The 13,701-nt window shown below is 45.7% G+C and overlaps 1 protein-coding gene across 1 annotated transcript; it reads right to left on the bottom strand.

The window, feature by feature from the left end:
* Positions 1–11,059: 11,059 nt before the first annotated feature.
* LOC122032347 lies at positions 11,060–12,309 on the bottom strand. Its single transcript, XM_042591629.1, has 2 exons — positions 11,557–12,309; positions 11,060–11,396 (listed from the first exon to the last, which is right to left on the bottom strand). Exon 1 carries the CDS (start codon positions 12,250–12,252, stop codon positions 11,563–11,565), a length of 690 nt encoding a protein of 229 aa, XP_042447563.1. The 5' UTR covers positions 12,253–12,309; the 3' UTR covers positions 11,060–11,396; positions 11,557–11,562.
* Between the last annotated feature and the right edge of the window lie 1,392 nt (positions 12,310–13,701).

Below are 13,701 nucleotides of genomic sequence, written 5' to 3' on the forward strand. Positions count from 1 at the left end.
AATAAAAATCCTTTTTAATATTCTAGTGGTCGACCACCTAAGCTTGGGACCCAAGCTTTGGCCGACCACCTATAATTGGCTCCACCAATAGCTTTGGCCGGCCCTAGCTTGGGCTCAAAGCTAGCTTGGCCGACCACCTTAAGGTGGGTAGAAAGGTGGGTATAGGTGGGTATAAATCTCTATATACAAGAGGCTACGATAGGGACCTAGAGGAGAAATTGGTTTTGGTCTCCTGATGAAAATAAGCTTCCCGTGTTCGCCCCGAACACACAACTTAATTCCATCAATAATAATTCATTTCACTAAAGAACTATTATTGAACTACCGCACTAATCCCAATATTACATTTTAGGCTCCTTCTTATTATAAGTGTGTTAGTCTCCCTGTGTTTAAGATAATGAATGTCCACTAATTAAATGAGTTACTGACAACTCACTTAATTAATATCTTAGTCAAGAGTAGTACCACTCAACCTTATCGTCATGTCGGACTAAGTCCACCTGCAGGGTTTTACATGACAATCCTTATGAGCTCCTCTTGGGGTCATTCTCAACCTAAATTACTAGGACACAGTTTCCTTCTATAATCAACAACTCACACTATAAGTAATATTATTTCTCAACTTATCAGGCTTATTGATTTATCGAACTAAATCTCACCCATTGATAAATTAAAGAAATAAATATCAAATATATGCGCTTGTTATTATATTAGGATTAAGAGCACACACTTCCATAATAACTGAGGTCTTTGTTCCTTTATAAAGTCAGTATAAAAAGAAACGACCTCTAATGGTCCTACTCAATACACTCTAAGTGTACTAGTATAATTATATAGTTAAGATAAACTAATACCTAATTACACTACGACCTTCCAATGGTTTGTTCCTTTCCATCTTGGTCGTGAGCTACTATTTATAATTTATAAGGTACTGATAACATGATCCTCTGTGTGTGACTCCACACACCATGTTATCTACAATATAAATTAATTGAACAACTACATTTATCATAAATGTAGACATTTGACCAATGTGATTCTTATTTCTAGATAAATGTTTATACCAAAAGCTAGGCTTTTAGTATACATCCTAACAGAGGTTAGCACTATTACTAAAAAGCCTCCTACTCTAGTCTATGAAGAAAAAGAGAAGGTTCAAATCCATCCTTGCCAAGCAGAAGCAACAACTTTCATAGCGTTTGATCTGGAAGCCAAGCAGAAGGCAGAGTTGATCGCCTGTCTATACCAAAACCACGATGTATTCGCATGGATAATGCACGAGCTTCCCAGGATTTCCCCGAGCGTCGCGCAACATGAACTCCACTTCCGATCGGACGCTCGGCTGGTAAAATAAAGGAAGAGAGACTTCAGCGCTGAACAAAACCTGATCATCTTGGCAGAAATAGAGAAGCTGTTGGAGGTCGGCCACATATGGGAGGTGCAATTCCTGAGCTGGCTCCCAAATGTCGTGCTAGTCTCCAAGCCTGGCAATAAGTGGCGAGTCTGCATCGAATTTCGGGACCTCAACAAAGCCTGCCCGAAGGACTTCTACCCACTACCTCGAATCGATCAGATAGTATACTCCACTGCGGGATGTGAGCTGATATGCATGCTGGACGCATATCAAGGGTACCATCAAGTGCCACTCGCCTAGGCAGATCAAGAAAAGGTCAACTTCATTACGATCGACAGAACGTACTATTACAATGTTATGCCGTTCGGACTGAAGAACATCAGAGCCACTTATCAGAGGCTGATGAATAAAGTGTTCTGATGGTAGATTGACCATAACACGACGACATATTAATCAAATCCCTCCGAGCAGCTGGCCTATGTACAGATATCAATGAGACCTGCTAGACACTTAGGATATACGGAATCAAGCTAAATTCAAACAAATGTCTGTTTGACGTAAAGAGCGGGCGGTTCCTGGGCTATATCATCACCGAGCGGGGCATCGAGGCAAACCCCAGCAAAGTAAAAGCACTACAAGATATGTCGCCGCCAAGAAATTTGAAGGAAGCCAAACATCTCACCGGTCGGATAACAGCATTGTCTCGATTCATCTCTAAAACATCCGACCGGAGCTTGTCATTCTTCAAGATACTGCGCCGAGCCATCAAATTCCAATGGGACGAGGAGTGCGACCGGACGTTCGAAGAACTTTAGGAGTACCTCAACTCTTGCCTGCACTAGCTAAGTCAGTTTTCGGCGAGCCCCTCCGAATTTACCTATCTTCAATGGAGCATGTAGTCAGCTCGACCCTAGTGAGGCAGAACGGCGAGGAACAACCGGTGTATTTCCTAAGTCATATATTGAAAGACGCTGAATCTCACTACACCAATCTCGAGAAGTTGGCTTACGCATTGGTACTCGCCCTCAGAGACTTCGCCCATACTTCCTCGCTCACTCTATCATCGTAATGACCAATAGTCCCTTGGGACGGGTCCTCCTCAATCCAGAAGCGTCCGGATGACTAATCAAATGAACGACGGAGTTTAGCGAGTTCGACATCCAGTATCGACCCCGAACGACCATCAAAGAGCAATCCTTGGCAAATTTCGTTATTGAGGTATAAAATCCTGAGCCAGAAGCTGTTTGGAGGATATATGTGGATGGTTTGTCTACTCGGCAGGGGAGCGGGGTCGGCATATTGCTCATCTCCCCCCGAGAGGAGCGAATGCAGCTGTCCGTTCGGTTGGACTAAGGGCAACAAACAATAAAGCTGAATACGAGGTGCTCATAGTCGGCCTACAAACCGCCCGACACGTCGGAGCCATCAAGGTCCTCATCCACTCGGACTCTCAATTGGCCGCTCAGCAGTTAACCGGGATATTCGAGATAAGTAACGCGCGACTCAAGTTCTATACCGAAGCATTCGAAAAACTAAAGGCCAACTTTTGGGAGGTCGTTATACAGAAGATCCTCCGATCGAAGAACTAGGCTGCAGATGAGCTGGCCAAATTAGTCATCTCGTTATCACCGATCGTCATAGCACAGCCGATCGAGCAGGTATCTCTAGTGGCTCATAATGACCGAATGGAGAGGCTTACCTTCCTAAATGATTGGAGGTCGGCATTGACGGAGTTTTTGTGGTCGGGAGCTACACCTTTTGATCAGGAGGAGGCTCGCTTGTTGAGGAGAAGGGTTAGTCGGTTCACCCTGATCGGGGATCAGCTCTAGAAGAAGGTCTTCTCTAGACCTCTACTTAAATGCGTTAGATCAGAGGACGCCGACTACAGACTACAGGAGGTACATCAAGGATCCTACGGAGGACACTCGAGCGGCCGCTCATTAGTAAGAAAGATTCTACTAGCCGAATACTTTTGGTCGACCCTATAAGAGGATGCCACTCGGACGGTGGCTACCTGTCTGTCTTGCCAGAAATATCATAGCCTCTCATACCGACCGACCGAGGAGATGAAGGCATCAACAGTCTCTTGCCCGTTCGACCAGTGGAACATAGACATTGTTGGCTCATTCCCCATGGCAACAGGTCAGCGGAAGTTCCTGCTCGTCGCGGTGGATTATTTCTTCAAATGGGTTTAAGCCAAGCCGCTGGCAAGAATAATCGATGTGCGTAGATCTTATGATTATTTATACATATTTTGACACACATTCACTTACTTTATTCACGTATATTCTATGCATATTCACCTCTCTTAGCATATATTCAGCATAAATACTCTTTTGTTCAGAGATATGCTCTTTTGTGTGTTTTCTTGTTGACAGGACGTTATTTGGAACGAAAATGGAGCAAAAGCACTTGGGCCGTGTATAGGGGTGTCAAAAATGAACCCGATCCGACAACCCAACCCGAGTCGACCCGAAAAAAATCAAGTTCGGGTTGGGTATTTTCGGGTTCGGGTTGGAGGGTTGGAGAGTAAAGAAGTTTCGGGTAGGGTCGGGTCGGGTTCGGGTTGACCCGGATTGACCCGGGTTGACTTAAATATAGGGGTTTGTGGGTTTTTTTGGGGTTAAATTAAATTTTATTTTAAAATTTTAGATGTTTTTATGTATATTAATATCATGTTTGTATGATAATGATGGAGTATTGAGATAAAAGTAAAGAATTATAGGGAAAATAGCCCAAAAAAGTCGTTTTGAATAGGATTTTCGGGTTATATGGGTCGGGTTCGGGTTGATCGGGTTGGTCGGGTTCGGGTTCGAGTTCGGGTTGAGGTGTTTTGGGTTGAACTCAGGTTCGGGTTGGGTTAAAAAAAAAACACAACCCGACCCACCCGAATTGACACCCCTAGTCGTGTAGGCCACACGACCGTGTGGCCATAGCATGTTCCGGCCATGCCAAATGGCACGGCCGTGCTTGTAATCCAGATTTGAAGAAGGCCTTGGCCGTGCCAATCACCCCGTGGGCAAGCAGCACACGGCCGTGCCAACATTCCAGTGGAGAGAAAGGTCACGGCCGTGTGAATCCACACGGCCGTGTGAGCTCGGCAGAGAAAAAAAAGGCCAAGGTCGTGTGAGTGCCACACGACCATGTGACTCAACCCGAGAAGAAGCCGTGTGAGGCCGTGTAGATTCCACACGGTCGTGCAATGAAGAACACGGGCCGTGCTACGCCAAAACAGGGTTGTGCTGAATTCTGGGCAGATTGCAAACCGTTCGTAATTTGACCATAACTTTGCCATTCATTAGAGTTTCAGGATGTTCTTTATACCAAAACATAGTTGACTTCAAGATCTACAATTTTTCTTCAGATCTAACAGAGAGAAAGCATTGTCTGCCCATGCTAAATGGCACGGTCGTGCCTCCCAACCGCGGGTTCAACTGGACCTCCGCCCAGACCGCAGACCAAACTTCGAACTGCCATAACTTTCGGCTCGATTTTAGCCAGGGCTCGATCCAAGTATCAGATTGAAGATAATTTCAAGAGCTACAACTTTGGTTCAAGGTGAATCACAAGAAGACCTGGTTTAATGGGTGAAAAACTCAGTTTACTGAACTCCTATAATCCTGGTTTACTTGGACAGCTTGGAGGAGGTATAAAAGGGTCAAGAACCCTATTCTTGGCATCTTTGGTTTTGGGATTTCACCCCCTCTCCTTGGGAAAGGGTTCTCCCCTTCGGAGGAAACCCTAGAGCTTCATCCACCGCCGTCTCTTGACGTTCCGTCCATCTCCAGAGCAAGGAGTCATCTCCAAGATATCGGAAACCCCGACAAGCATCTCTTCTTCCTCTTCTTCTCATATCAAGGGTTGTAAGTATGCTTTACTTCATGTTTTGGGGTTGTTCTTCCCTCGCAATGGAGTAGATCTCCTCTTCTGGGATTAGGGAGTATTTGTAATGTGATGGAGATGCAGAACTATGTAGATTCACCACATTTCTATTTAATGACATGTTATTGCTTTGTTCATGCATTGTGTGCGTGACGTATTTATATTTTTTGTATGCTTTGTTGATTGATGTGGAGGATTGTTAATTACGCAAAGGGGATGTCCTAGAGCGTATTGACCAAGGTACCCTACTGACAGGGGTAACCCTTTCCGGACGTCTAGGACGTTCCCTTAAAAGGAGAAACAATCCCTTAGGATTTGCCACTCTCGTAGAGAGAGTGCTCTAGATCGTACACCCGAGGGGCCCTAGTGACAAGGGTAATCCGTTCACGGACGTCTACGATATTCTCTTGAAAGAAGAGACAATTCCTCGATAAGAAAGTAGGAAATCGTACTAAATCTCTACATTTATCCTTATTGTTATTTACTAGACATGTATCCCTGTGATCTACTGAGGCGCCCTCGTGACAGGGGTTAATCGTTACAGGATTTCACAGGAATCATCTCTATTCGATACTTAGGGGTATTGACCAATTCAACTTCCTGCAAGAGCATGAACATAGAGGGTAGAAACTAAGCAATCTATGTAATATCTCCTAGCATTATAATGAAACCGAAATCCTAGAATTTATCTCCCGAATCTCATTCCCTCTAAGATATATTCTCTCTCTTCCCTCTTCTCTTTCCTTTACTTTTACGTTCGTCTAGACAATTCGTCGTGCGAAGTTAACTAGTGCTTGATCAACAGTCCCTGTGGGTTCGACAATCTTTTATATTACTGACGACGAATCTGTACACTTGTGGAATTGTAACAATAACCAAGCAGATGGTCATGAAGTTCATCTAGCAGCACATCATCTGCCGGTTCGGCATCCCACGCCAGCTCATCTCAGATAATGGAAGGCAATTCGCCAGTCAGAAACTCAGAGAATGGTGCAGAGGGTATGGTATGCAGCAAGCATTCACTTTAGTGGTCTACCCTCATAGCAACGGGCAAGCGGAGGTCGTCAACCGCGAAATTCTTCGAATCCTGCGCGCTCGGCTCGACCACGTTGGAGGGAGTTGGGCAGATGAACTATCTAGCATGCTATGGACGATCCGCACGACTCCCAAAGAAATGACCGGGGCGACTCCTTTCCACCTAGTGTATGGCGGCAAAGCGATCGTCCCCGTCGAAATTGGAGTCAAATCCGATCGAATACAATACTACAGCGAGGACAACGCCGAGCGGAGGCTTCTAGAGCTAGAATTAGTGGACGAAGCTCGTGCAAAAGTCGTCAGCCGGCTGATGGCATACCGACAGAGGATGAAGCAAAGATACAATCGGAGGGTAATCCCGAGGTCGTTTCAGGTCGGCGACCTGGTATAGAAGAAAGTGAAGTCGGTCGACAACATCACCAAGTTAGAGGCCCCATGGGCCGGACCCTTTAAGTTAGTGGAGAAGCTCTAGACAGGCGCCTACTACTTGGAGGATGAGGACGGATGACGACTAGAGCAGCCGTGGAGCGCGAACCATCTCCAACCTTAACGAGCCGGGTGAGAAGTGCGTCTTGTAATAGTTAATGTCTTTGCATCCCAGTTCTTTTTGCATACAGGGCAAAAGTAAAAAAGATAAAGGGTTTCAAAACTCTATGCCGAGCAGCACGGTAAAATCATCGAGCAGCGATGTTAAATGTTTGTCTCCATCGACGGTCGAGCGGTAACCTTAAACCCACGACTTCGTCAAATCGTCGAGCGGCGACGTTAAACGTGTGTCTCCATCGACGGTTGAGCGGTGACCTTAAACTCACAACTTCGTCAAATCGTCGAGTTGCGACATTAAACGCATATCTCCATCGACGGTCGAGCGGCGACCTTAAACCCACGACTTCGTCAAATCGTCGAGTGACGACGTTAAACGCTTGTCTCCATCGGTGGTCGAGTGGCGGCCTTAAACCCAAGTCTTAGTCAAATCGTTGAGCGGCGACGCGTGTCTCCATCGACGGTCGAGCGGTGACCTTAAACCCACGACTTCGTCAAATCGTCGAGTGACGACGTTAAACGCTTGTCTCCATCGGCGATTGAGCAGCGACCTTAAACTCAAGTCTTAGTCAAATCATCGAGCGACGGCGTTAAACTCAGGAGAAGGTATAAACCTTCCTCAATTCCTTCAATGGCACTCGTACGACCAAGTGGCTGGCCACAGAAACGCTGCTTAGGCAAGCGTCCTCGAATGTGTAGTCCGTTCATTGCAAAAAGGGGGGTGCGTCGCCGAACGGGCAGGCTTACATTCAAAAAGAAAATCTTCTACAGGACGGAGGCTCAACCTCACTCTAGATAATCAAAAACGTCATCAGGCAGCAAGTCGTTCAGCTTGCTGCGATTGATGACGTTGTCCGTCAGTACGGTGGGAAGATGGTCGTCCGCCTTGAGCTGCTGGAGCATCCCGTCAATAGCCAACTCGAAGATCTGGACAATCTGTCAGACGACCTTATCAGTGAATTTGTCCGAGCGAAGGTAAGCCTGCTTTAGCGTTTCAAGCCTGCTCGGTTCACCTTCTTGATAGGTCGCTATAGCCGAGCGGGAGGCTTCCAAAGCATCCTCAGTAGCCTTGAGCTTCCCCTGAAGAGAAGCCTCCACAACTGAGCGGTTGTTCCGCTCGGTGACCAGGAAGTCCTCAACTTCCTTGAGTTTCTGGGCAAGAGCCCGAGCTTGTTGGTTCTTCAACTCTAAATCATTAATGGCTCAGTTCTTCCTCGTCGTGGTTGACTCGATTTTCTTATCAAAGGTGCTAACCTGTGTGTTGAGTCGACCCAACATAACTTCCTGGTCAGCAGTCTTCTGCCGCTCGGCCTCAAGGAGCTTGTTGGCCTTCTCCAGGCCGACCTTCAGTAACCTCCGTGATAGGCGGCCCTTGGGAGGAGGACGCGCCACTCGAGATCTTAAGCTTCTTCAACTCGTTCTCCACAAAAGCGAGCCGTCGACACATGGCTACGCTTTCCACTCAGTACTGCAGGCGAACGGAAAAACGTTAACGTCGTTCAAAGGTAAATCATGAATTGTTAGTAAAATACATACCTCGGTGGACATTTGCAAATGGTTGTTGCCGAGGGCCCCAGGGGGCATCGTCGCGGCTCACGCCCTGGCTTCCTCCCAAATGTCGACGAGCGGCCCACAGATGAGGATTTGGTGCTCGGGAGAGCGAGGCTGAGCGTTTGTCTCAAGGTAATCCTCCTTTGGCAGGTGAGGATCGCCGACCGCTCAGGGCCGACTAAGAAGAGGCCGCCGGATCGGAAGGTGGGGCTGTGGATGCGGGGAGGATGCCAGAGTGCAAAACCCTTCGTCGAGTCGGGGGCAAAAAGGCGACCGGTTGTGCAGCGAGGGTCTCTGGCGACAGCTCAGCCAGGGACAAGGCCCGATCAGATGAAGTGGCCTCCGTCGTTACCGGGATGGCTGCAGGAGATGAAGTACCTACTCGCTCGGCGGCCCTCACTGCCGAGGTGGCGGAACGGGAAGGCTGGTCCACTCGGCGTCTCTTACGCCTAAGAAGGGGATCGCCATCGCCAGAAGACCCGGAGCCCTCGGTCCGGGCGGCAGGCGGCGACTCAAGGGTGGGGAGTGCCCCTCTAGCAGCTTCGACGCTAGGTGCCCGGTCGACAGTGCCCTCGCCCACAGTGGGCGTCTCCTCGCTCTCGGCAAGTGTGCCTTCATGGGAGCCGACCGACGTTAGACCTCGGCTCGCCAATTCCTTTGCGGCAGCCGCCTCAACCTCAACGTCCTTAAGCTTTGTGTAGTCGGCCACCCGCGCTCGCATCATAACTTCGGCTGCAAGAGGCAAAAAAGAAATCAGTTAGACTCAAAAGAAAGGATCAGATAATGGCGTACCTAAGTCGCTCGAGAACTTGATGCGGATCGGGCTCAGACCGAAGATGTACATGACACCTTCCAGTAGCAGCTTATGCATGTCATATCTTTGACCGGCCATCAGGGGCGCTGCGTGCAGATAGTCCGCTCGACTCTTATGCTTCTTCAGATCGGGTTGAGGTGGTAGTCTGACCTACCAGCACGTCAGGAAGCTAGGCCATTCTGGGAGTCGCATAAAGAAGAAATACTTCTTCCAATGTTTGTTAGAAGTGGGCATTTTATCAAAAAACACTAAGCTGACCCGAGACTGACTTGGGATAGTAAAAGTAATGGAAAGCTTGAGGGGTCAAAGGGATATCGTGCAGCCAAAATAGCACGACGACGCTGCACATCAAGCCAGAATGATTCTGTGATCAGAGGGAAGCTCAAAGGTGTTTTTGAGGCTCTCAGCGTCGCCCGCATCGAACCTGGTCTCCATGATAGTGTACCAGAGACCGGGAGCAAGGTCTGACGGCTGTGAAGAGCTCGTCATAACCAAAACATGAAGGAAAAGAGTCCGAGGGGAAGAAAGGCGAGCAAAAAACACAAAGCAAATACTGGAAGTACCGGGGAACGAAAAAGATTGGAAGGAAGATTCAGGAAGAAAGCTTACAGAAGGAGAGAGTCACCGCCGATGAGATGCAGAAGATCGCTGGGGCACAGATTGCACAGGAGATCGCTGTCAGCTTTCACGGAAGAGGCAAAGTGAGAAAAGAGTCGGCGCTGCGGCTTTATAAACTTCAGGCTCGGCCTACCGGAGTCGTCCAATCTAGGTCACAAGAATCGGAGCGCAGATCCAGCCGTAGAATTCAAACCGCCAGACGCCACATCAGTGCCTGTCGCTTCGGACATGCGGCAACTGCGACGGCGACACGTGGCATTTCCCCATTGGCCCGCATTTAATGAACACCATTAACAGGTGTGAGCGCGTACACGACCTTAGTGGGGGAGATCTGCACGAATTCTCAAGAGATTCGGGTGACGTCAGTGTTGACCACACACATTCGAAGATGCCGAAGGAGAAAGCCCAAGTATAAACACGCGAAGCATCGATCGGCTTCAAGGATCGGTCCTATGGCCGACCGACATTCTTCGACAGACCGACGGGAATCCACCTAGTATCATGACCGATCGGCCAATTGATCTCAAGACTTCTTCTGTCCAATCAGTCAGACTTGCAGCCTCCTTCGACTAGACTTGAGGTGGAGACAACGATATGGTGATGAGGGGCCCACCCAGTGAAGGGTTATTGCCACAGTGGAGGTCAAAAGTCAAAGTCAAGGTGGTCAATGTCCCTGTATCACCAGTTGGTCGAGAAGCCCACTCACCTGACCAGAATAGAGAAGGTCTGACCCAACATCACCATAATTCGGTTATTGTCACGTCAAAGATATGCTCGGATTGTTAAAATATGATGTCAGAGATACTTTCCTGACATGTCTTTTCAGGAAATGTTTAGAGAAACATGCACACCTCGAGGAGCGTGCACGCATACCCCCAGAGCCTTATATAAAAGACTCCAAGCTTCAACGGAGGTATGCTAGTTTTTACTGTAACCATTGTTACTCTGCTTCTCTCACTCTGCTTCTTTTACGTCACCAATGACTGACTTGAGCGTCGGAAGACCATCGCCGGAGAACCCCTCCCTGGCTCGACATTGACACTGCTGTGGTTATAGATCCCTCTAGCTCGAAGTCCATGCACGGTCAACAAGAACACCACGTCCCTTAACATCTATCGTCTCAACTCTTAGACAAAAGTATATATATATATATCCAATCAAATAAATTAGACGCGTCAATAGCTCATCAAAATTTTAAAATAGATATATATATATATATATATATATATAATTAAAATTTTAATTATGAATTAAACAAATTGACTAATAACTCATTGAATTTTCTATTTTAATTTTGAATTTTGGAAGAAAAAAAAACCTTTTCAACCCACAGACCTATCTGAATCTGTCACTGTCCGACTCGCTTAGACTTGAAACCACATAAACTAGCCCTTGATCATAACAGAATCCGTCCTTGTCCTGGCGAGTAATAGTAAGATTCGTCACCATTGGCGGCTCCCACGATTTCTCGTCGACTAAACCAGTAGTGAAGCACTCTTTCCTTGTCGGAGGCAGAATACTTCCAGTTCGTTCCAAACATCATTCAGATCATTCTTTCTGAGAAACTCTCACAACAATTCTGAAACAGCATTTTCTAGTCTGTTCAAATGGCAAGGAATGAGCTTTCAAACGTTAGATTCAAAGCTAGACGCTTCCATTGATCATTCAATCAAGAACTAGAAAGATATACAATGCTCCTATTAGCTAGATTCGGACAAACATAGCGATGCAAGGATGATCGGAGGATGAGAAAATTCACCGAAGCCTATTGCTTGTTCCTCGGTGAAGTCCTCCTCGGCGGTCCGCCATCCGCCAGCTTCAGCTTCTTTTTCTCGGCACTCTCTTTCTTATGGAGAGCAGGGGCACTTGGCTCCGATTCATCCTGTTCGATTTCCTCTCCAATTGACCTCCGGCTACGCGTCCTTGCTGCCGCGCCTCTTAATTGGATCTTCGGTTCCTTCAGCAACTCCGCCGCGATCCTATCGAACTCCTCCCCGAGCCTCCTCACCCTCTTTCTCTTCTTCTCGGCAGGTCCGGTAGAGGATTGAACACCGCTCCCGGCTTTGCTATTCTGAGGCTTCTCGACCGCCACTTCTCCCTCGTTTCTCTCCGATGGGTTCGAGTCGAGGCGTGAAAGACTTAGCGTGATCTTGCCCGCGGCGGCTCTGGGCTTCGAGATCGCCGGCTTTGTCGGCGCGGCGGGAGGAGGAGAGGCAGCCCGCCGCTGGATCTTCTCTTGCTGAGCGCGGAGCTTCTTGATGGAGCCCTCGATGCGGCCCTGGAGGCGGTGGCGACTGAAGCTCAGGCCGCCCATGGACCAGTGCGCCTCGTTGGCCCACGAGAGGAGGGGATCCAAGACGGGCACCGGCGGATCGACCCTCTCGTCATCCGCAAAGAAGCGGGGCCGCGGGAGGCTGCTGCCGTAGAATCTCCCCGGACCCAAAGCCACCACCATCTCTACGAGAAGAAGGAAAAAGAAATAGAGCAAGATCGGGAGGGGAGGGGAAGAACTTGGATCTGTAATTTAATTAATAGGCGCGGCAATGGAGTTGGCGGGAAGCGTTGGCGCCAGAAACGTGGGTGGCGTAAGGGGGAAAAGAAGCGCGGGGTGGCCGAGTAAATGGCGGGAAATAAGATTCAATTTACCGCCGCGTGTTTTATTGCCATCTTTGCCCACCTCCTACGTCGTCTCAGAGCCGTCGATCAGGTAATCTTCGTTAACTAAAGTAAAACTTTGATTAAAAAATACTTAAATTAAATATTGGAGGATATTTTATGTCGTCAAATTATATTACTTTTTCTTAAAATATCTTACTATCTTATTATTTTATTAAAAATCTCTCCCCTTTATTAACTAACTTTGATGAAGCCTAAAATATATTTACGTTAATGTCCTTTTTTCTATTTACACTAAAAATAATTTCAAGATTTATTAGTAATTCCACAAGTGAAACAATCAGTGATCTAGAGTTTGAAACTCAGCTACAACGTATTATTATGAACTTTTCTCATTATTAATTTTCTTTAGTTATTTTATATAAAAAAAATATAGTTCTCTTTAGTCTCATATCTTAGAATTGACAACACTATGATCAAAGAAGTTTCTATAAATATTTTAAACCGACAATATTAAAAAATATACTTTTCTTAGTTTTTTTTTACTAAGACAAATATAATATTAAATTAAAATAATTTTTTGCATAGAGAAACCTATTATAATAGTTTGTTCTGATTCTCTAACGTCACTATTGTATGGATCTCACGAATCTTACCTAAAAATTTAATTCTTGGTTTATAAGGATGATACTAGAAAATTCAAATAATTTGAATTTTTAAATATCTAAATAATTTATATATTATTATATTATACACGCAACGCGTGTGCACGATCACACTAGTTAAAGGAATTTTATTGTCCTGAATAATGATACAAATTCAGACGATAAAGTGACTAATAAATTAACAGAATTTTTTTTAATAATATTTAACAATACTAAGCCAACAAATCATCTATTATAACGCTTTCTGATTCATTTTAATAGAAAGTAAAAATTTTATATGAAATCAAACGAACATAAACTAAGTACCTAATGCTAAAAAAAACATCATTCTAAACATTAAAAGATAGTCATCGTAATCTATAATCCATCCATGAAAAAAAAACTCTAAAGTTATATACGTGTTTAAATAAATTTATATCATTACTCCTACATAAATTATAAAAATATTAAGAGTTATGTTTAAAAAATAATACAAACTCTATTATAAATAAAAATTGTTAAAGAATATAAAATTGCAAAATGTTATATAGTTTCTAAAAAAACATATTGTTTGTAAAGAAAATAATAAATATTAAAGTGGTATCAAATTTATAATTTTATAAAAATATATATATTAAAAAAAA

This window comes from Zingiber officinale, chromosome 11A (assembly GCF_018446385.1).
Source record: "Zingiber officinale cultivar Zhangliang chromosome 11A, Zo_v1.1, whole genome shotgun sequence".
Classification (NCBI taxonomy): Eukaryota; Viridiplantae; Streptophyta; class Magnoliopsida; order Zingiberales; family Zingiberaceae; genus Zingiber; species Zingiber officinale.

Excerpts from the sequence above, each read along its gene's own strand:
- LOC122032347 (XM_042591629.1), bottom strand. The coding sequence starts at position 12,252 with ATGGTGGTGGCTTTGGGTCCGGGGAGATTCTACGGCAGCAGCCTCCCG.